This window comes from Pelodiscus sinensis, chromosome 4, assembly GCF_049634645.1.
Source record: "Pelodiscus sinensis isolate JC-2024 chromosome 4, ASM4963464v1, whole genome shotgun sequence".
In the NCBI taxonomy this organism is placed as follows: domain Eukaryota; kingdom Metazoa; phylum Chordata; order Testudines; family Trionychidae; genus Pelodiscus; species Pelodiscus sinensis.
The window spans coordinates 30,925,039-30,947,219 of NC_134714.1; the positions used below are offsets into that span (position 1 = coordinate 30,925,039).

Below are 22,181 nucleotides of genomic sequence, written 5' to 3' on the forward strand. Positions count from 1 at the left end.
AACCTCCCTGGGCAATTTATTCCAGTGTTTGACCACCCTGACAGTTAGGAACTTTTTTCTAATGTCCAACCTAAACCTCCCTTGCTGCAGTTTAAGCCCATTGCTTCTTGTTCTAGCCTCAGAGGCCAAGATGAGCAAGTTTTCTTCCTCCTCCCCTTTAATTACCTGACAACTGCTATCATGTCCCCCCTCAATCTTCTCTCTTCTAAACTAAACAAACCCAATTCTTTCAGCCTTCCTTCATAGGTCATGTTCTCTAGACCTTTAATCATTCTTGTTCTTCTCTGGACCCTCTCTAATTTCTCCACGTCTTTCTTGAAATGCGGTGCCCAGAACTGGACACAGTACTCCAATTGAGGCCTAACCAGTGCAGAGTAGAGTGGAAGAATGACTTCTCGTGTCTTGCTCACAACACACCTGTTAATGCATCCCAGAATCATGTTTGCTTTTTTTGCAACAGCATCACACTGTTGACTCATATTTAGCTTGTGGTCCACTCTAACCCCTAGATCCCTAACTGGTCTGTAGTTTCCTGGGTTGTTCTTATTTCCCTTTTTATAGATGGGCACTATATTTGCCCTTTTCCAGTCTTCTGGAATCTCTCCTGTCTCCATGATTTTCCAAAGATGATAGCTAGAGGCTCAGATATCTCCTCTATCAGCTCCTTGAGTATCCTAGGATACATTTAATCAGGCCCTGGTAACTTGCAGGCATCTAACTTTTCTAGGTGACTTTTAACTTGTTCTCTTTTTATTTTATCTTCTAAACCTACCCCCTTCCCACTAGCATTCACTATGTTAGGCATTCCTTCAGACTTCTCGGTGAAGACCAAAACAAAGAAGTCATTAAGCATCTCTGCCATTTCCAAGTTTCCTGTTACTGTTTCTCCCTCCTCACTGAGCAGTGGGCTTACCCTGTCCTTGGTCTTCCTCTTGCTTCTAATGTATTTATAAAATGTCGTCTTGTTTCCCTTTATTCCTGTAGCTAGTTTGAGCTCATTTTGTGCCTTTGCCTTTCTGATTTTGTCCCTGCATTCCTGTGTTGTTTGCCTATATTCATTCTTTGTAATTTGTCCTAGTTTCCATTTTTATAGGACTCTAAAAATTTTTATTTTTAGATCATGCAAGATCTCGTGGTTAAGCCAAGGTGGTCTTTTGCCATATTTTCTATCTTTCCTACGCAGCGGAATGCCTTGCTTTTGGGCCTTTAACAATGTCCCTTAGGTAGTTTTTCAATCAGCTCTCTGAGCTTACCAAAATCTGCCTTCGTGAAATCCATTGTCTCTAATTTGCTGTTCTCCCTTCTACTCTTCCTTAGAATTGTGAACTGTATGATTTCGTGATTGCTTTCATCCAAGCTGCCTTCCACTTTCAAATTCTCAACCAGTTCCTCCCTATTTGTTAAAATCAAATCTAGAACAGTTTCCCCCCTGTAGCTTTTTCAACCTTCTGAAATAAAAAGTTGTCTCCAATGCAGTCCTAGAACTTGTTGGATAGTCTGTACCCTGCTCTGTTGTTTTCCCATCATAGAGCTGGATAGTTAAAATCCCCCATCACCACCAAAACTTGGGCTTTGGATGATTTTGTTAGTTGTTTAAAAAAAGTCTCTTCCACCTGGGTAGTGGCCTGTAGAAGACTCCTAGCATGACATCGCCCTTGTTAGTCTATACTGTGCTACCAGACCATTTATTATTTTTACTATGTCTTGTTTTTCTTCTCTTGCTCCAGCAAACCTAGGGCTATGAATGGTATACTGTAGAGCACCTCTGAGTATGGATCTTCCCATCTGCAGCATTATTTGCTTTTTCCCAAAGAATCCACAGAGAGGCCTGCAGGTCCAGATTACCAAGTATGAAAGGGAGGGCTGCAGCCCCCTCCTTCCTCCACAAAAAAAGTATATATGCTCCAGCGTTAATACTGCCTAAGCCACATCAATTTTATAGAAGCTACCATTCAGGGGATTCTAAGAAGTCCCTGGCAACATGATCGTTCAGCCAGGAGCTTCTGCAATAGTTTCCCAGAGAACAGCAGAGCACAGGGTCAGAACTCCGTATTTTTTCCTAACTGGAGAATCCAGTCAAGACAGTGAAATGAACTTCGTAATGTTTCTTGCCCCCTAACCTTTTTTTACATCGGACTTCTTGTGGTTTCTTTTGAGGGAATTGGTCTGAAAACAAGACTGTTAGCCATTAATTTCTCACAGTAATATTCACTTAGAAATAACAGAAGCATATGCTTTTACTTGTAACTGCTATAAAAACTCAGTAGGAGTTACATTTAAAAGAATATTTTTCCTTTAGAATGAATTGTTTCTTAATATTATAGGAGTGATTTACAGATGCTTATTTGTGATTTTTAGGCAGCATGTGTGTTGTGGTCAAATATTTAATCATTTTCTCCTGAACAATATTTCTTAGTGTTTTAAATAAATCTTAAGTACTTAGTCATTCAAAGCAAAAATTCAATAACTGCTGATGGACTGTGGCTGTAACTTTGTATTCTAACACCATTGGGTGAATCAAGATGAGTAGTGATGAAACCTGAATCATACTGTTGTGTTATTACATTATGGATTTTTCCCAGTATTGCTTGTAGACATTAATTTGGTTTTAGGGCTATAGGATTTTTCTGCTTGATCTGTATAGCCATTTAAATGATCTAATATTTTGGTTGTCAAAAGAAATATAATTTAATTTTGTTGCTGTTTTTACAGATGCAGAAAAAGAAATAATGAGACTTAATACCCTACATCAGGTAAACTGATTTTGAAATATCAACACTGAAGTCATAATAGTGAGAATGCATGTTAATTATATAATCATGCAAATAAAGGACTCGAAGGGACCTTGATAAGTCATCTAGTCCAGTGTCCTACATTGCCATAAGCCTAATTATTATCTAGAATATTTCTAACAGGCATTTGTCTAACCTGTTCTTAAATACTTCCAATGATGGAGATCCCACAATCTCCTACGTGATTTATTCCAGTGTTTAACTGCCCTTATAGTTAGGAAGCTTTTCCTAAAGTCTAAACCCATGGTCACCAACCAGTAGATCGGGATCTACTGGTAGATCTTGGAGTCTCTTACAGGTGATCCTGACTGGGTTGGCAAAGAGGCTATGAAGTTCTTGCACTTCATTTGCTCCTTCTCTCATGGCTGCGCCTCTTTGGCCTTTTGCTTTGGCGCTGTTTCCCCCAGAAGCCTCCTGTTTGCGATGCAGGGCAGCAGAGGGACAGGAGGGGTGCTAATGTCATGAAGCCCTCTTGTCCCACTCTGTATCCTTTCTCCACAGAGCAGAGAGGGGGACACAACAGGACTAGGGATAGAGCAAGTTTCTTGGCTGCTTTTGGGAGTGGTGCAGGGCCAGGGCAGGGGTGAACCTGCCTTAGCCCCACTGCACCATCACCCAGGAGCCACCTGAGGTAAGCAGTGCCCAGCTGGAGTCCAAATCCTGAACTCATACCCAAAGTCATGAACCGCCTCCTATACCTCAAGCCCCTGCCCTAACCCTGAGTCCCCATGCATCCAAACACCCTCCCAGAGCCTGCCCCTAGAACCCTCCTCCTGCAACTCAACTGCCTGCCCCAAGCTCAGCTCAGAGCCCTCACACTCTAAATCCCTTAACCCAAGACCAGAACCTGCACCCCAACCCTCTGCCTGAGCCTGGTGAAAATGAGTGAAGGTGGAGGAGGGAGGGAGAATGGAGTGAGTCAGGACAGAGCCTCAGAGAGAGGCAGAGCAAGGAGCACAAAGGAGGTGGGGCAAGAGTATTTGAGTTTGAGGTAGATCTTGGATTGTACTTAAATTCAATAAGTGATCTTGTGCTTAAAAAGGTTGGAGACCACTAGTCTAAACTAACTCTCCTTTGCTGCATCTTAAATTCATTACCTCTTGGCCTGTCCTCCATGGTTAAAGAGAACAATTAATCCCCTTCCCCTTTCTAACCTTTTAGGTAGTTGAAGTTCGTTATTTTGTTGTTCCTCAGTCTAGTCTTCTCCAGACTAAACACACCCAGTTTTTTAAATCTTTACTTATACATCGTGTTTCTTAGACCTTTAATCATTTCTGTTGCCTCTTCTGGACTTTTTCCAATTTTTCCATCTTTTTCCTGAAATAGGGTGTCTAGATCTGAACACAGTTCTCTAGTTAAGGTCTTACCAATGCTGAGTAAAGTGGAAGAATTACTTCTAATTTTGCTTACAAGAATCATAATACATCCCAGAATGCTGGTTATTTGTTGGTTGTTTTTTTGCAACATTAGTCTATTACTGACTTGTTTTTAATTTGTGGTCCACTATAACACCCAGATCCTTTTCTGTAGTATTTTTTCCTAAAGCATCTGAGAAATAGTTGTGTTAGTGTGTTTTAGCAACAACAAGGAGTCCAGTGACACATCAAAGACTAACACATTTATTGGAGTATTAGAGCATAAGCTTTTCTGAGCTACAACTCACTGCCTTAGATGCTGTACATCAGTATTGTCCCGAACATCAGCATCTGAGGAAGTGATATGCAGCTCTTGAAAGCTTATGCTCTAATACCCCAATAGACAAATGTTGGTCTAAAAAAATGTCCTGGCAATTGGGGTCGTGAAGGGGGGTAATGCGTGTAGTCTATTGCATTAACCTATAAGCTTTTGCTTATCAGTTAATCAACTATACTATTATATCCCTACTCTGAATACGGTTTTCCAGCCAATTATACACCCATATTATAGTAGATTTATCTAGTCTATAGTTCTTCTTCGAGTGATGTCCCCGTGAATGCTCCACTGTTGGGCTACATCTAGACTACATCCCTTTTTCGTAAAAGGGATGTAAATTAGACGTATCGCAATTGCTAATGAAGCAGGGATTTAAATCTCTCCCGCTTCATTAGCATAAAAATGGCTATCGCTTTTTTTCGACACGGAGTTTTGCTGGAGAAAAGCGCCAGTCTAGACTCTGATCTTGTGGAAAATAAAGCCTTTTCCGAAAGGCTTATCCCTTATTTCCAATGAGCCCCTGAAGGGCCGCCTGCAAGAAAGCGCCCAGCGCCAGCACCAGTCACACACGGGAACAGACGCATGCTATCAGCCCCACATTATGCTTTATATGGCCACCCACCACCAGAGTATCCAGGGGCCAGATTTTCAAAGGTATTTTAGGCATGTAAAAGTTGCAAATAGGCATCTAGTGGGATTTTCACTAAGCAGGGGAGGTGTTAACTCCCACTGAGAATGCTTTGTCCCCAGCTTCCATCCTGGTCTTATGATGTGCATTTTCCCAGAACAGCACAGCCCTTGTGGGGCTTTATATGCCACTGTTTGGTCTTTGAAGTAGCTGGGGCTTGATCCATCCATGGCATTGACGAGTAGGATCAAAGCCTTAAACTGGCATTGGTAGCTGACATACAGCCAGGGTCTCCAGCACGGAGAAGGCAAGCAGCTACAGTCTTTATCATCTGCAGGCTCTGAATCAGCTCTGCCATGACATCTCATGATGAGCCAGAGGAGAAGACTTCAGACACTCACCGGGTCTGCCTCTGTGTTCTTAACAAGGAACCCCCGAGCAGCCGCAACCCAAGCGGCCGGCAGAGGCTCCGAGCGCCCCGCGCAGCGACGGCCCCCGACACACGGAGCCCAGCCCGCTCCCGGCAGTGCCCCCCGCCCCGAGCGCCTCGGTTACCGGGGCCGGAGCTCCGGGCTCACGCGGCTAGACCCGGCCGGCGGCAGAGACGCGCTGAGCCCGCCCGCCTCAGTTCTCGAGACGCTGACTCAAGTATAAGCCGAGGGGGGGCATTTTTCAGCACAAAGAATGTGCTGAAAAACTCGGCTTATACTCGAGTATATACGGTACTTACATACACTTATGTACTTAAGTACATTAACAGTACATTCATACAGATCTATTTTTATTTAAAGTCTCCCTTCAAATCCATTGTCTTTATTTTGCTATTTTCCCTCCTCTCATTCCTTAGGCTCCTTCATTTTATCATTTCATGATAATTTTCATTCAAGTTGCCTTCCATCTTCAGATTCTCCAAGTTATTCCCTTTTTTGTCACAACCAAATCCAGAATAGCTTCTTCCTTATTCTCTTTCTCCATGTCCTGTAATAAGTTGTAGCCAGTTCATTCCAAGAATTTGTTGGATAATCTGTGTCTTGGTGTATTATTTTTCTAATAGATATCTGAGCAGTTGTCCCCCATTACCATCAGTTCCTGTGTTTTTTTTATTATTTTGTTTAACAAAGCCTCATCCACCTCTTCTTCCTGATTGGGTGGTACATAGTTGATTCCTCCCATGACACACTTGTTTTTCCTCTTTTTATCCTGACAGGTCTTGCTCCCAATTCTGTCTCCTTAATGTAAGTGTAAGGGAAAGCCTTCTATTGCAATTACGTGTTTTGAATTGAACAGTTTTAAAGCTTTTTTTATTTTCCTTGTGATAATCAAGGAAATAACATTAGGGTAATGATTTCATGATTGGATTAGAAATGTAAGAGTTTTGGTTTAACTGGTTAAACGAAACATCAGTTTATAGGTTTCCATTACCATTAAACTCCTGCAACACAGCCAGCTCCCGGGAACGGGGCCAGCAGCCGGAAGCTGGTTGATAAGTCCTAGCTTTTAAGCACTGTGGGCTCTTCCAGCTCCACACTTCCGACTGTCGGCCCTGATCCCAGGGAGCCGCCTGCTGCTCCATGCTGTGGTCTCCTTTACTATAGCGCCTGTAGTACAGGGCAGTAACCGGCTACCCAGGAGCAGTGCGGGGCACCACTCACTATCCTTCCCTCCCTAGTCCCATCCAGCTGTAGATCCCCAAGAATGGTCAACTGTTTAACTGCTAGGATTTTTAATTGTTACGTGGTTAATGTTTTTAAACCTTTTTTTATATCTGTAGATTAGATGTAGAAGAGATAGGGAAAACATATTTAGTCTGCTATGAGAAACTCATACACTCTAGTAGTTAGAACTGTTGTACTCCCTCTAACAGATTATTGTTCAGTCTAATACAGTGTATAACTTATTTTTAATTAAGTGGTGAAGACCACCTAAAAATCATATGTAGACTTTGTGATAATATATTATAGTATCCGTATTACCACTTTTAAAAATAGTTTGTCTCATTCTTACATGCTCCTCTATACAAAATTATAAAATATTATAGAATTCTTGCAGATGTTTTTGTTTTGATACTTTGATGTGAATTTGTAAGAAACAAAATTATCAGATACATCAACTGTTTTTATAGGCTGGCAGTTTTATTGGTGCAGGAGAAGATGGCCTAAAGGTTAAAACAGATACACACATTCTAAAAGCAAAAAATCATAAACTAGGAAAAGAAAGGGTTTGTTAGTTAATTGACCATTTATAGTTTTAGTTTTGTATATATGTTTACTGTAGTGTAAGAAGAGTATTAACGGACATATTGTGTGAGTACTGTATACTTGTACACATATACCATCCTATTTAAAGTTTTCAGGCCAGCCTTAACTCTGCTTAGAAAATTTGACTTTGTTCATTAAGGTATTTCCATGAAGATGTTGGACTTCTGGTGGGGTTTTTTATTTCTCTGGTTTTATAAGAATCTCAAGAAAATTCAGTCCCATCTCAAAATTAAACAAAATTTCAATTAAAGGTCCACATTAAAATATTTGATTCTGAATGTTGTTTGTCACTAGTGCTTGAAAGTACATCCCACTGACATATTGTGAGGGAAAGAGCCACCCTTTTCACTTTTTGGAGCTTTAGGGGGTAGCCAAGTTAGTCTGTTACAGAAAAACAACATCAAATGGTCTGGTAACACTTTATAGACTAACGAAACATGTAGATGGTATCATGAGCTTTCGTGGGCACCGCCTACTTCTTCAGATGTCCAGAGTTATGAGTTGGGGATATGAAAACTTTAAATAGGAGAGGGGGAAGAGAGAGAAAAAGGGAGGGAGGTGGGAGACAGAGCATCATTAAGTATCTGGAGAATGGGTACTTAAACCTAAGCAGATAAAAATCATAGTCAATAGATAGATTCCTAAAACAGGAAGGATACCACTCAGGGAGCTGTTAGCACCTTCAGTGGTTATTAAGTAGGTAGAGTCCTCAGGAGCCCATATCACAATTGAGTCCATTAGCATGTGAATTGAATTTGTGGATGAACTGGGATTCCAGGGCTTCTCTGTGTATTTGGCTTGTAGAGCTGGTTTGTGACAAGACAGCTACTTGCAGGTCTGTCAGACTGTGGTTAGGCAAGCTGAAATGCTCACCAGGCTTCTGTTTATTCCCTTTATGTATATCCAATTTGTGTCCATTGATTCTTTCCCGCAGAGACCATCCAGTATGTCCAATATATATAGCAGTGGGGCACTGCTGGCATTTGATGGCATAGATCAAATTACTGGATGTACAGTAATGTTTCTTTCTCTCCCTCCTCCCCTCCCCTTCTCCTCTCCTATTTATTTCAAGTTTTCATATCCCCAACTCATTACTCTGGTCACCTGAAGAAGTGGGCTGTGCCCGCGAAAGCTCATGATACCATCTACATGTTTCGTTAGTCTATAATGTGTTACCAGACCACTTGTTGTTTTGCACTTTTTGTTTACTTGATGAATACTATATCATAGGAGCTGATGTGTTTTGAATTCTAATATTAACCATTTTACAGAATTGTGTTGATACTATGTTACCTCATTTTTAATATAAGGAAAAATAATCTCTGAATTACTAGCTTTATAGCTATAGTGTTCCCATCAATATCTGTCAATGCTTGGTTAAATATGAGTCCCCTTAGCATTGCATTGTGGCCTCCAAATTCTGTTTGCTGTTATAGTCACACCGTGCATCCCTTCCCCCACCCAGAATTACAACATTTTGATACTATATAAGAGATCCAAAGTCTTCATATTCTTTAGTAAAAAAATTGTTAAATCAGAGAAATGGCATAGTATTCAAAGCATCAAGTTGAAATACCTGGTCTCCTTGGAAATTTAGTTTCTTCTTCAAGAAATGTCCCTATGCGTACTTCATTGTATGTGGTGTGATTTCCCTGCACCTGGAATCACAGATCTTCAGTAGCAGTGCCAGTTGGGCCACACACACTCATCTGCTGTGAGCCACTTAGCGTGGTGTGATCTAGCTGCCTTCAGGTTGTTTTTCAATCATCCTTTGGTGATGGAATCTGGAGAATTCGTCTACCTCATTAACCTTTAAGAGAAACTCTCATTAGTAGTTATTAAGGATGCTAAAAAGCATTTATTCAAGTAAACGTATAATCATGGCTCCCCATGCGCACCAGCTTTCCTCTCCCCTGCCCTTTGGCTACCTTTCCTGTGAGCTATGGTACATCTGCTGCTGCCTCTGTGTGGGCCACGTCACACAGAAGTGCTCTCACTGCATCAAATTGACACCCCAAGCTCAAAAGGACTGTGAACTCAGAATAGAAATTCTCTTCATGGAGAGCTGTCTGTGGTCAGCTACTGGACGCCAGCCCTTTCACCTCTCCGGCATGGCTCTCGCTCTAGGTTCAGTCAGCAAGTGACCTCCTCCCCTCTACTTGCTGTGGCCATCCAAGAGGAAATCCAATCTTAGTGGGAAGGAGAGGAAGAAATGGGCCACTAATTCACTTGCCAAGGAACTACCTCAGAGAAATCCATTCTCTGTAAGGTGAGTAGGTTTAGCATCATCAGAAGTGAGATTTAGCTCCTATGACCATGACCATCAGGGTACCTCCAATAGTGGAGCTAAACAGAAGTTCAGGAACCTTGAAATAAGCAGACATGCTGTTTCTCAAGACCAAGAAGCATAGTACAAGAGCTTCTGAAACAGTACTGAGTGCCTCATCCAAGAAAAACTTTGGTGCTTCAGCACCGACACCAGTGCTGGCACTGACCAAATTCTTGGCACTGAACAAGCTCTTGAGATCAAGTAAACCATCTATACCAGAGGTTGGCAACCTGTGGCTTACTAGGGAGCCAGATACGGCTCTTTTGCTGCTTGAGCTCAGCTCCCTTATGTTCCCCCAACAGCAGGGAGCCTGAGCTGACATTCCAGCTTCATGCCACCCCACAATATTGGAGCACCAGTGTTGGCTTCCTATGCGGGAGAGAGCCCCGAGTCTCCCTGCTAGGATTCAGCTTGTGGGGAAGAAGCTGGAGCCAGAAGCAGCTGCACATACTGCTGCCTCCAGCCTGCTCCTACACCCTACTTCCCACTCACACCCTCATCCCTTCCTTCACCCCACCTCCTGCCCAGATCCTGTACCCCCATCCCTATCCCACTCACTGGCAGCTCTGTTCTGCACACTTAACCCCTCATTTTTTGCCTCACCCCAGAGTCTAAGGGAGTCCACAAAATCCACTAAATCTGGAACCCCAGAAAACTTCAATCCTTCCTGCCTCTCCCCCCTACCATTGGGCCTGGAGCATAATGGGAGTAAGGCATTTGGGGAGACCACATTAGTGAGAGTTGGGAGTTTTGGGGGGGGAGGTTGTTTTGTGTTTTTTTGCTTCTCACTTGTGTGGTCCCTAACTGATTTTTCTATGGGTCAGTGGCTCCCTTGCCTTTTGTGTTGGACATATTTCACTTTATTTAAAAATTAAGCCTGGCCAACAAGCCCCTAATTGGGGCCCAGCCCCCATCTGGCCACAGTGTCATAACACACCTACACCCCAACCCTGAGCCCATCCTGTATCTGAAGCCTCTGCCCCATATACCCCCACATCCGCAGTTTCCTGCCATAATACTCCTTCCCGTCCTCCCCCATACTCCAACCTTGTGCCCTGGGCCCATCATGTACCCACACCCTCTGCTCTGAGTCCATCATACACACCAACCCAGACTTCCTGCACCCCAATCTCCCCAGCCCCCTACCGTAAGGTTGACAGAAGACAGCCTGAATGCATGCATGAAGCTGGATTTGGCCAGTTATGATGTAAACTTCAAAGTAATATACAAAAAGAATGCCGCACCAGAAATCCCATTAAATAAAGTCTGAGAGTACAATGTTTCATTTGTTATTAATCATTATGTCAATTGCCAGTAATATTAAGTTGTATATTTTCAGTCATGTAAATGAGCATTCATATATGGCTCTTTTTGTTGACCACTTGTTCTGAATTTGGATGTAGTTTGATTCCTTGGTTTGAAAAGGTTGCTGACCCTGATCTATACCATCTACTGGCTGCATGAGAGAATGCACTCCGCCCTCAGTATCTTTCTAAACAGTCACTGGTGCTGATGATGCTCCTGCCTGTTCCACAGCAGTTCAAGTAGCAAAGGCACACCTGGTCATCTCTGATATGCCTGAGTCTCTGGTCCTCTATAGCAAACTTTCTTTAGCTTGTCTTCTTTCTCAGAGTCACAACCCTACTCTCCTTCACCGCTGAGAACTCCCTTTCTCACCAGGAGGGAATGGATGAAAAGTACTTCATTCTACCTGCATATATGGAACACAGACAACTCTCTGCTCATCTGCGTTATCCAGAACTGAACCAAGGCCTATGTATGGACCCCCATACAACAATGCGCTAATCACTGACGCTAGCCAAGTGACCACTTGGGATGCACAGAGACTTTTGGTGAACATGATGCAATTACTCATATTGCAGCAACAAAAGCCCCACTAAGAAACACTCCTTACCTCCTTACTGGACATAATTTTGAAGCCCCGGCTTTCTGTGTATGGGCACTGGCTTTGTAGTTAGCTACAGTGAAGCATCCAGCAAAATGCAGGACAATGTAGCACTTTAAAGACTAACAAGATGGTTTATTAGATGATGAGCTTTCGTGGGCCAGACCCACTTCCTCAGATCAAAAGGATCTGAGGAAGTGGGTCTGGCCCACGAAAGCTCATCATCTAATAAACCATCTTGTTAGTCTTTAAAGTGCTACATTGTCCTGCATTTTGCTTCAGCTACCCCAGACTAACGCGGCTACATTTCTATCACTAGTGAAGCATCCAGAGGGACACCACTTGAAAAAGAAAAAGGTATTCACCATGTGCAGATATTCTTCAAGATATGTGTCCCTATGGATGCTCCACCACCCACTTTACTCCCCTCTGCTCAGAGCTCTAAAATAAGCTCCGCTGTAGAGAAGGAACTTAGGGTGGTTGGAACACACAGAGGTAAATACATATGCCCATCATTGTGTGAGATGGAGAGGAACGCATGTGTGGCCCAACCGGCAGTGCTTCTGAATAGTTCCGATCCAAGGCTCAAGGAGTGCTGCTGCAACATCTCCAGTGGAGCACCTTCAGGAACACATATTTCAATGAACTCCAGTTACTGTACATAGTGAGTAACCTTTTTTCCTTTTGGCAAGGTTGTATAGAATTCTTAATTCTATAGTAGTCAGAGTTGAATGTGTTTGATAGGACTTTAAAACTAAGGTCCCCTGTACTTTGCATGGACACATATCCATTATACAACTATGACAGTTTACACCAGCTTAGGACCGATTTCTCTTGGGAATGCTATGATTCTTCTTTGTGCACAGTTATAAGTTGTACTGGTATTCTTGTGATGAAAATATTTTTACATATATGAATTTATGTTAATGAAGCACCCTATTCACACTGAATAATGCTTAATGATAAAACTCAAGTAAACTTGTGTTTCCTAGTATCCAAAAGGCTTGCTCTTTTGTTCTGGTTGACTAAATATAAAATCTCTTTTCAAACTAGTGTTTAAGAAACTTGAATAATAGTATAAAATTCAATTTATGTCTAATACAAGGAAGAAATTCAGAAGAATCTGGCAAGTTTACAACATAAAGATGAGGATATTACGTCTGCAGCTACTAAAGATCAGCACTTGGAATTAAATCAATTAAGGCAAGATTTGGCAAGGAAAGAGCATGAACTCAAGGAAAGTATTACAGAAAGAGCAACACTAACAGCAGAATTGGAAGAATTGGACAAGCAGAATCAAGAAACCATGCAGGTAATAATATTGTCAAGAATTAAAGGACTTGCTTTACTTTCCGTGTGTCGTGTTAATCTTTGCTCACGGATCTAATAGGTTCCCAAAGACTAAAATGAAATATAGATGGCATATGTATAATATAAATTCTCTACACTAAATCATAATTACATGAGAAAAATAAGAACTCATGAGTTGGGTTTAATGAAGAACCATATTTTGAAACAGTTTAAAAAAAAAAAGTAGTGACAGCCTTTATATTAAGGCTTCATGTCTTAAGCTATCGTGTAGACCAAAATCGTTAAATGAATTATTATGGTGTATCTGAAAACATTAGGCTATCTGCTCTTAGAAAGAACTAACTTGTTTGAGGGGCATTCAACCAAGTCCACAAAAGGACAGTGCATTTAGTTAATTACTGGATTTTTTTTAAACATAAAAATGTTATAAAAAAGCTATCAATTGAAAAGTGAATATTCAGTAAATATGTCTTTGCTATTGTGTGCTAATGTCATTGTGTTTTGGCCACTTGTTTAAAAAAGTTTCAGTGTCTGGTGTTTTTTACAGGCTTTTTAATAAAGACTGGAATGAAAAAATATTCCTATATCTTCTAATAAAATTATTAATCTCTAGTTAAATTGCAGATATTCTGATAAGGTCTGTATTATGTAGGCATGGTATACCAATTTATCAAGTTTTGTATAATTCAAATAAATATAAACATTTCTTGCAGTGGTAGAGATTGTATGTTAATTTATATCTGTGTATTCATGTGAATGCACACTAATAACATTTAATTATTTGTGACTCAGGCATTAAATTAACTGGCTCTAAATATTCGCTTGAAATATTTGAACATATGCAGCTAAAATGGATGTTTACTGTATGTCAATTTAATTATCCTGAGAAAACCTGGACATTTTTTACTTTTACATTTAACTTACCCTTTTGGAGAGTGATTCTGTAGGTTTGATGGAATATATATATATATTTTTAAATATTAAATTGCTTAATCAACTCCTTTAAAAATTCCTTTACATTCTTTAACTATCCAGATGATTAAATGAATAAAAGTTCTGTTTTTCCTGGCTCTGCTTTTATCCTGATGAATGCTTGTTTCTGTTTATTTTAGCATATGATTACCCTGAAAGAGCAAATATCAAAACAGCATACAAAAACTGATAGTACCATCACCCAGCTAAAACTTGACATAGATTTTGAAAGAAGGAAAGTGTCTGAAGTAGAAGCTGAGAAGATGGAAATGAGTAAGGAATTAGAAGCTCAAAATTTAAAAATGAACCACTGTACATCTGCACTTAATGATTTGCATATAAGTAATCAGCAGTTTCAGCATAATATTAAGGATTTAGAAGAACAACTAAAGAAATCCCAAGAATGTAACTTAAATAATAAAAAGGAGATTTCAGAATTGAAGCAAAATCTGAAACAAAAAGAAGAGGAACTTTCTGTTTCCCAGAATAAGTTAACAAAGATAATTAACCAAGAATCTAACAGTAATTATCAAGATCATTCACTTAAAGAAAGAGAAGCAGAAATTGCAAAACTAAATAAAGACATTTCAGAAAATAAACAACTCAATCAGAATTTGGAGAAATCAGTTTGTGATCTTAAAATAGAAAATGGAAAGCTTCTGTCAGCCTGTGAAGAACTGAAACAGCAGCTGCATGAAGCCTTTTCTGAGACTGTTTCCTTGGAAAAAGATACTATATTAGAGGCTTTGAAGATGGAAAAAGGACAATTGGAAACTGAATTAAGACAGACTGAAAAGCGGTTGTTAGAACAAGCTCAAAAATATGAACAAACCATTGAAGAACTGTCAAGTGCACATAACATGAATATCACTGAATTACAGGTTGAACATGAGCGTCTAGTGCAATGCAATCAAGAGAGAGACTTTGAGATAGCAGAACTCAAAAGGAACATTGAGCAGATGGAAGCCGATCATGAAGAAACTAAAGAGATGTTGACAACTAGCTTAGCAGGACAAAAGCAATTGACAGAACTCATAAAAGAGAAAGAGGTGTTTGTTGAAAAATTTAAAAATAGAGCTTTAGCATTGCAACAGGAGCTTGAAGAATACGTTAAAGATTCCAAAAAGCATGAGATTTTAAGACAAAATTTAGAAGAAAGAGACAAAAGTCTTGCAGCTATGAAAGAAGAAAACAATCATCTGAAGGAAGAGATTGAAAGACTAAAGGACCAGCAAAGCAGATCTCCACCTGTTGCTGAGCCTAAAACTCTTGATGATATTACTGAACTTGAAAGTGAGATTACACAATTACACGTAATAAAGAACAATCTTGAGGAGGAGATAAAACTTCACAAAAAAACAATTGAAGATCAAAATCGGAAAACTGTGCAACTTCAACAGTCTTTGCAGGAGCACAAAAGGGAAATAGATGAGTCTAAATTTCAGTATGAGCAAATGAATGTCACACATGAAAAGCTTTTCTTGGAGAAAGATGAGGAAATTAAAAGTTTGCAAGAAACAATTGAACAAATTAAAATTCAGTTGCACGCAGAAAGGCAAGTCATTCAGACGGACTCCTCTGATCTCTTTCAAGAAACCAAAGTCCAGACCCTAAATTGTGAAAATGGTAATGAAAAACATGACTTGTCTAAGTCTGAAATTGAAAGACTAGTAAAAGGTATCAGAGAGAGAGAGAGGGAAATTAAGCTTCTGAATGAAAAGAATGTTTCTTTAACTCAACAAATTGATCTCTTGTCTAAAGATCAAGTTGGTAAACTCACTCAGATCATCCAAGAGAAAGAATTAGAGATACAAGCTCTCCATGCAAGTGTTTCCTCTTCGTCATATAGGCAGGATATTCTGTACCTTCAACAGCAGCTACAAGCCTATGCCATGGAAAGAGAACAGGTGCTGGCAGTTTTAAGTGAAAAGACTAGAGAAAACAGTCAGTTAAAAACAGAGTATCATAAAATCATGGATATGGTAGCAGCTAAGGAAGCAGCTCTGATGAAGCTGCAAGAAGACAACCAAAAATTATCTAATAGGTTTGAAAATAGCAGCCAAGATATGTTTAGAGAAACTATTCAGAATTTGTCCCGTATCATTCGAGAGAAGGATATTGAAATAGATGCCTTGAGTCAGAAATGCCAAACCTTATTGACTGTCCTACAGACATCCAACGTAGGTACTGACAGTGGATCAGGAGGTGTTAACAGTAATCAGTTTGAGGAGCTTTTACAAGAACGTGATACATTAAAGCAACAAGTAAAGAAGATGGAAGAGTGGAAGCAACAAGTAATGACTACAGTCCAGAACATGCAGCATGAGTCAGCTCATCTCCAAGAGGAGCTACACAAGCTTCAGGCACAAATTTCACTTGACAGTGATAGCAGTTCTAAGTTACAGATGGATTACAATGGTTTGATCCAGAGTTATGAGCAGAATGAGAGAAAAATGAAAGGTTTTAGTCAGGAGTTAGCACAAGTTCAGCACAGTATAGGACAGCTTCATAATACCAAGGATCTTCTTCTAGGAAAACTTGATATGGTACCACCACCTTTACTCATGGCTTCTTCTGTTTCACACGCATCAGACATTCCAACCAGAACTCCTCCTGAAATAGTCAGTGATGAATCCAAACTCCTTCAACAAGAATTGGAGCGACTTAAAAAAATGTTACAAGAAAAAGAAATGACTATAAGAACTCTTAAGGAAAATAATCAAAGATTGTCTGATTCTATGGCTGCAATTTCAGAGTTGGAAAGAAAGGGACAAAAAGACACTGATCCAGAGATGAGGCAGATAAAGGAAAAATTGGATGTTTTCCAGAAATCACTTAGGGAAAAAGACCTCTTGATTAAATCTAAAAGTGATCAGTTACTTTCTATAAGTGAAAATCTTAGTAACAAAGAAAATGAAAATGAGCTTTTAAAACAAGCTGTCACTAATCTTAAAGAAAGAAATCTAATTTTAGAAATGGACATCTGTAAGCTGAAAGAAGAAAATGAAAAAATAGTGACAAGATGCAAGGAGAAAGAAACTGAATTCCGGGCATTACAAGAGACCAACATGCAGTTTTCAATGATGTTAAGAGAGAGAGAATTTGAATCTCACTCAATTAAAGAAAAGGCTCTTGCCTTTGAAAAACTATTGAAAGAAAAAGAACAGGTATCTTAAAATGTTTTATTTGTCCCAGTAGTTATAAATATTTAATGGAGAAAATATAAACATGTTTAATCATGCATGTGACTGTAAATTCTCACAAATACAGTGTGGAGAGGTATGATGGCGTGTCAGAGTTCCCCCCCCCCCCCCGATCCTGCAGCCCCGTAGCAGCAAGAACAGGCTCCGCCAGCCAGTAGAATAGAGAGGGTTTATTGCTTCTCCAGGATACTGCACAACATACACGTGATGTGGCTACAGGAGTCAGGGCCTGGATGCCTCAGAACCCTTGAGACGGGGTGCCTGGGCCCCGAGACTCCCAGCCCCCTCCGTAGTCTGTCTCCTTCATGGTTCCAGCCAAAGACTGCCTCTTCGCCCCCCCCCCCCCCTCCCCAACACTCACTTCTTTGTTCCGTCCCTTCCCTTAACTGGTAGGACCAGTTCGGTCACTGTCATGGGGGCCCTCAAGGTGCTCCTCCCCCTCCCCCCCCCCCTTGTTGGGCAGTGCTTACAGACAGAGGCCAGTAGGGTCATCCATAGCCCAAGCATAGCAACCAGCAAGGTACTGACACTACATCACAAGAGGTACTAAAAGCAGAAGTGAATGAACTTGAAAGTTTTGAGTGATCAGTTGCAAGATTAGTGAGTGTGCTGTTAAGGATCTTTTAGAAACCTATATTTGTCTTCAAAGATCATCAGTATTACTCGCAAGAGTAACATTTAAAGAAATCATTTCAAAGTGATCTGATGCAGTTTAAAAAAAATTAGTTGCCTTTCCCTCCCCCCCCCCCCCCAGCTGCAGTTGCGATTTATTAGACATGATTTTCAGCATTCTGTATCTAAGTGGAATCCATTTCTCTGAAAAAGCACAACTCTTCATAGATGTTGAAAATGTATTGAGTTACATAAAAAGTAAAAACAATGGGGAGACCTGTGGCTCCTTGAAGACTAGGGGTACGTCTAAACTACATGGCTCCGTCGATGGAGCCATGTAGATTTGTTGTTTTGGCAAATGCAAATGAAGCTGCAATTTAAATGATCGCGGCTTCATTTAAATTTACATGGCTGCCGCGCTGAGCCGACAAACAACTGATCTGCTGTTTGTCCGCTCAGCGTGCTAGTCTGGACGTTCCCCTGCCGACATCAAAGCCCTTTGTCAGCAGCCCCGTTATTCCTCGTGGGATGAGGTTTACCGGGGCTGCCGACAAAGGGCTTTGATGTCGGCAGAGGAGCGTCCAGACTAGCACGCTGAGCGGACAAACAGCTGAGTCTGGACGCTCCCCTGCCGACATCAAAGCCCTTTGTGGGCAGCCCCATTATTCCTCGTGGGATGAGGTTTACCGGGGCTGCCGACAAAGGGCTTTGATGTCGGCAGGGGAGCGTCCAGACTAGCACGCTGAGCGGACAAACAGCTGATCAGCTTTTTGTCGGCTCAGCGCGGCAGCCATGTAAATTTAAATGAAGCTGCGATCATTTAAATGGCGGCTTCATTTGCCTTTGCCTATGTGTCTAATCTACATGCCTCTGATGACAGAGGCATGTAGTCTAGACACAGCCTAGGAGATTTATTTGGGAATAAGCTTTCATCAGTTTCCTGGGATACAGCACCAATACTTAGATGGTGATAAGCCTTTCAGCTCTGACTGAGGGAGACTACCTCAGCCCCCTCTAATGCCCCCTGTAACATGATCCCAGAAGGGGGTGCATCCAGGTGATATCTTTTGCCCAAAAAGCAGGTCAGAGACCTGGAGGAGGGCTAGAACTGGGTGGCTAGGCATGTGAGTTAGTGTCAGTGGGTTTGAGGTGCTGGGGGATGGATAGGGACTTAGCTTTGGGCTGCCCTCTCCCAGAGATGGATTGTATTGAGTCTGTTCTACGCTGTGTCCCTGTTGTCCGATAAACCTTCTGTTCTATCTGCTGCCTGAGAGTCTCTTTTGACTATGAATGGGGCTGCAAGGCGCAATCACTCACCACACCTCGGTGACACTGGTGGTAGCAGTGGAATGTACTGCACTCCATGGGCAGAGCGTCTGGTAGTAAGTGACCAGAAGAGGTTTTTACCCATGAAGGCTTATGCCCAAATAAATCTGTTAGTTTTTAAGGTGCCGCAGGACTCTTTGTTGTTTTGCAGATACAGGCTAACACTACCCCTTTGAGACTTGACATAAAAAGTAACCTAATCTTTATGGTATGATGTTAATGACAGTTGGAATTGTATTTGTGTTGTCATCTTATTTTTTTTAATCCATAACATCTTCAAACACATGTGAAGCACTCTTCCAGTCCAAATGTCTTACTCTGGATTATTACAGCTAAATATTAAATTGCATTGATAAGGCACTTTAAATCATTAAGTTCAGATTGATTTTGTAAAACTATAAAATGTCATTTTATGGTTTCATGTTTACTCTTGATTATTTCCATATAAAATACAATTACAAATAAATATATATTTTTCTAACTGCTAGTTCAGCAAACTCAGCTTTGGCTCTTGAGTCAAGCTAGTTTCTCTCAGTCTCTTGCATCACTTTCAATAATAAAAGTCTTGCAGAATAAATTAGGCCTCTTGGTGTCACCAGTTTAATTCAGATGTTTTCAGTGGGTTTCACAATGTAAGTGGAACTTAGTAAACAACTCCTTTTGTGCTGAATGAGATACAGTGTAGCTTACTCTTCATCATGTTGTCTCTGAAGAGCTAATAAGAGTAGTAACTAAATAAAAAGACATATTTTAGTGTTTTTCTTAATCAGATTATGATATGATTTTGAATACATGTGGAGAGCAGATCTGTGCATCAGGAAGATGCCATTTTTTGACATAATCATTTTATTTTTTATTCTTGAAAGTTTGGAGTGTGCCTAAAACATTAGTACCCCCTAATGGTTTATTTTCAGCTAAGTTCTACTCATCTGACTGTAATATATCTTTTGGCAAGAGTTTTATTTTTATATAGCTATCAAAACAAATCTAAACAATAACACAAACTAATGCCTAAAGAAGATTCAAATCAAGTTAATTAGCAAAAGCTATTTTGACAAGGAAGTTTAGCTTTGGAGATTTTTATTAGGAGGATTGCAGTTTTAAAGTACACGTCTGATATTGAAGGATGCTAGATATCTATTCAGTGCATTTAGTGAACAATTATATTTGTGTATGACAATTTCTGATCTATTGACAATATGACAGTGAAATCATTACAAAATAGGCAACTATTTCTTCAAAGGATCATCTTCTGTGCAGTAGATACGGTCTTCCTCCATCCATGTCTGTTAAATCTTTTTTAAAGTGGGACAGAAAATATGCTTTCTTTTATACTGTGCCTAGCATGTTAATGAAGAAATGTGTAATAAATAGTAGTAATAGACTCTTTTAGTGTTTTAAGCATATATTCCTCAAAGTTTTTATAAGTTCCTAACCTTTTTTAAATTGTATATCCACCTTTCAAAGGGCAAGATGGGGGAATTGAATCATCTGTTAAATGAAGTTAAGTCAATGCAAGAAAAGGCAGTTTCTTTTCAGCAAGAGAGAGACCAAGTCATGTTAGCACTCAAACAAAAACAAATGGAGAGCAGTGCCCTACAGAATGAGGTATGACATGAAACAAGACTATAGCTTACCTTGTTTTAAGATTCTTAGATAACTATCAAAAAGCATCTAAAATGTATATCTGTGCAACATAATTAGAGCTATAAATTAATTGCAGTTAACTCAAGTCATTAACAAAAACAAATTAACGATATCAAAAGTTGATTAATGGAAGTCTTAATAATACTATTAAACAATAATAGAATGCCAATTTAAAGGCATTATAAATATTGTGGACATTATTCAATATTTTCATTTATATTGATTTCTGTTACAATATAGAATATAAAGTGTACAGTGCTCACTTTATATTATTTTTATTACTTTATTTTTTACAGTGAAAATATTTGTATTTTTCAGTTTACCTCATGCAAGTACTATAAGGCAATCTTTTTATTGTGAAAGTGCAACTGATATTTCTCTCTCTCTCTCTCTCTCTCTCTCTCTGTGTATATACATATATGTAGGCATTCAAAAGCAAAAATTACAAATTTAGAGCTAGTAAGTCTAATCAGTTCTTTTGTTCAGCTAATAGTGGAGAGTGACACATTTGTTTACATTTATGGGAGATAATTCTGCTTGTTTTTTATTCATAGTCTTATCTGAAAATGAGAACAGACATTCACATGATACTGTGTTAGCCAGTGTTGCAAGGTTTATGTGCCAGATATGCTAAACATTCATGTTCCCTTCATGCTTCAACTACCATTGCAGAGGTCATGCGTCCTTGCTGATGTCGCTTATTAAAAAACTGTTGTTTAAATTTGTGACTGAACTCTATGTGGGAGAATATTATATCTCCTGCTATGTGATTTTGATCAGATTCTGCTATATGTTTCATGTTATGGCAGTCTTGAATGATGGCCCAGCATATGTTGTTCGCTTTCAGAACACTTTCACAGAAGATTTGAAAAAATGTAAAGAAGATACCTAAGTGAGATTTCTAACGATAGCTGCAGTACTTGACCCAGGATTTAAGAATCTGAAGTGCCTTCCAAAATCTGAAAGGCACAAAGTGTGGAACATGCTATCAAATCTTAAACAAGCAACATTCCAATGTGTAAACTACAGAACATGAACCACCAAAAAAGAAAGTCAGCTTTTTATTGGTGGCAGCTGACTCAGGTGATGAAAATGAGAGTGCATTAGTTTCAACAGCTTTGGCTTGTTAAAAAGCAGAACCTTCGTGTTCCTCACTTTTGGAAAACATTTATAAACAGAGAGGTAGCCGTGTTAGTCTGATTTTGGTAAAACAAAAAAAAAGCAGTCACGTAGCACTTTAAAGACTAACAAGGTAGTTTATTAGGTGATGCGCTTTTGTGGGGCTGAAGAAGTGTGTCTGCCCCACGAAAGCTCATCATTTATAAATAAGAAACATAGCATTATTTTCCATAAATGTAAACATACTTGATTGTCTTAATGATTGTCTGAACAAGAAGTAGGACTACGTGGAGTTGTAGGCTCTAAAGTTTTACATCGTTTTGGTCTTAGTGCAGTCATGTAAAATAAAACTCTTCATTTGTAAGTTGCAGTTTCACAATAGAGAT

The 22,181-nt window shown here is 39.9% G+C and overlaps 1 protein-coding gene across 2 annotated transcripts in view; it reads left to right on the forward strand.

The window, feature by feature from the left end:
• The window catches only part of TRIP11 (thyroid hormone receptor interactor 11), an 83,640-nt gene that overhangs the window by 27,430 nt on the left and 34,029 nt on the right, over window positions 1-22,181 (forward strand). Inside the window, exons 8-12 of one of the 2 annotated variants that reach the window (XM_075926705.1) lie at window positions 2,713-2,753; window positions 7,235-7,330; window positions 12,711-12,917; window positions 14,029-17,055; window positions 20,497-20,637. In XM_075926705.1, coding sequence (XP_075782820.1) covers window positions 2,713-2,753; window positions 7,235-7,330; window positions 12,711-12,917; window positions 14,029-17,055; window positions 20,497-20,637 — 3,512 coding nt within the window. The remainder of the gene's footprint in view (window positions 1-2,712; window positions 2,754-7,234; window positions 7,331-12,710; window positions 12,918-14,028; window positions 17,056-20,496; window positions 20,638-22,181) is intronic. The other variant, XM_014578874.3, reaches the window with a different exon arrangement.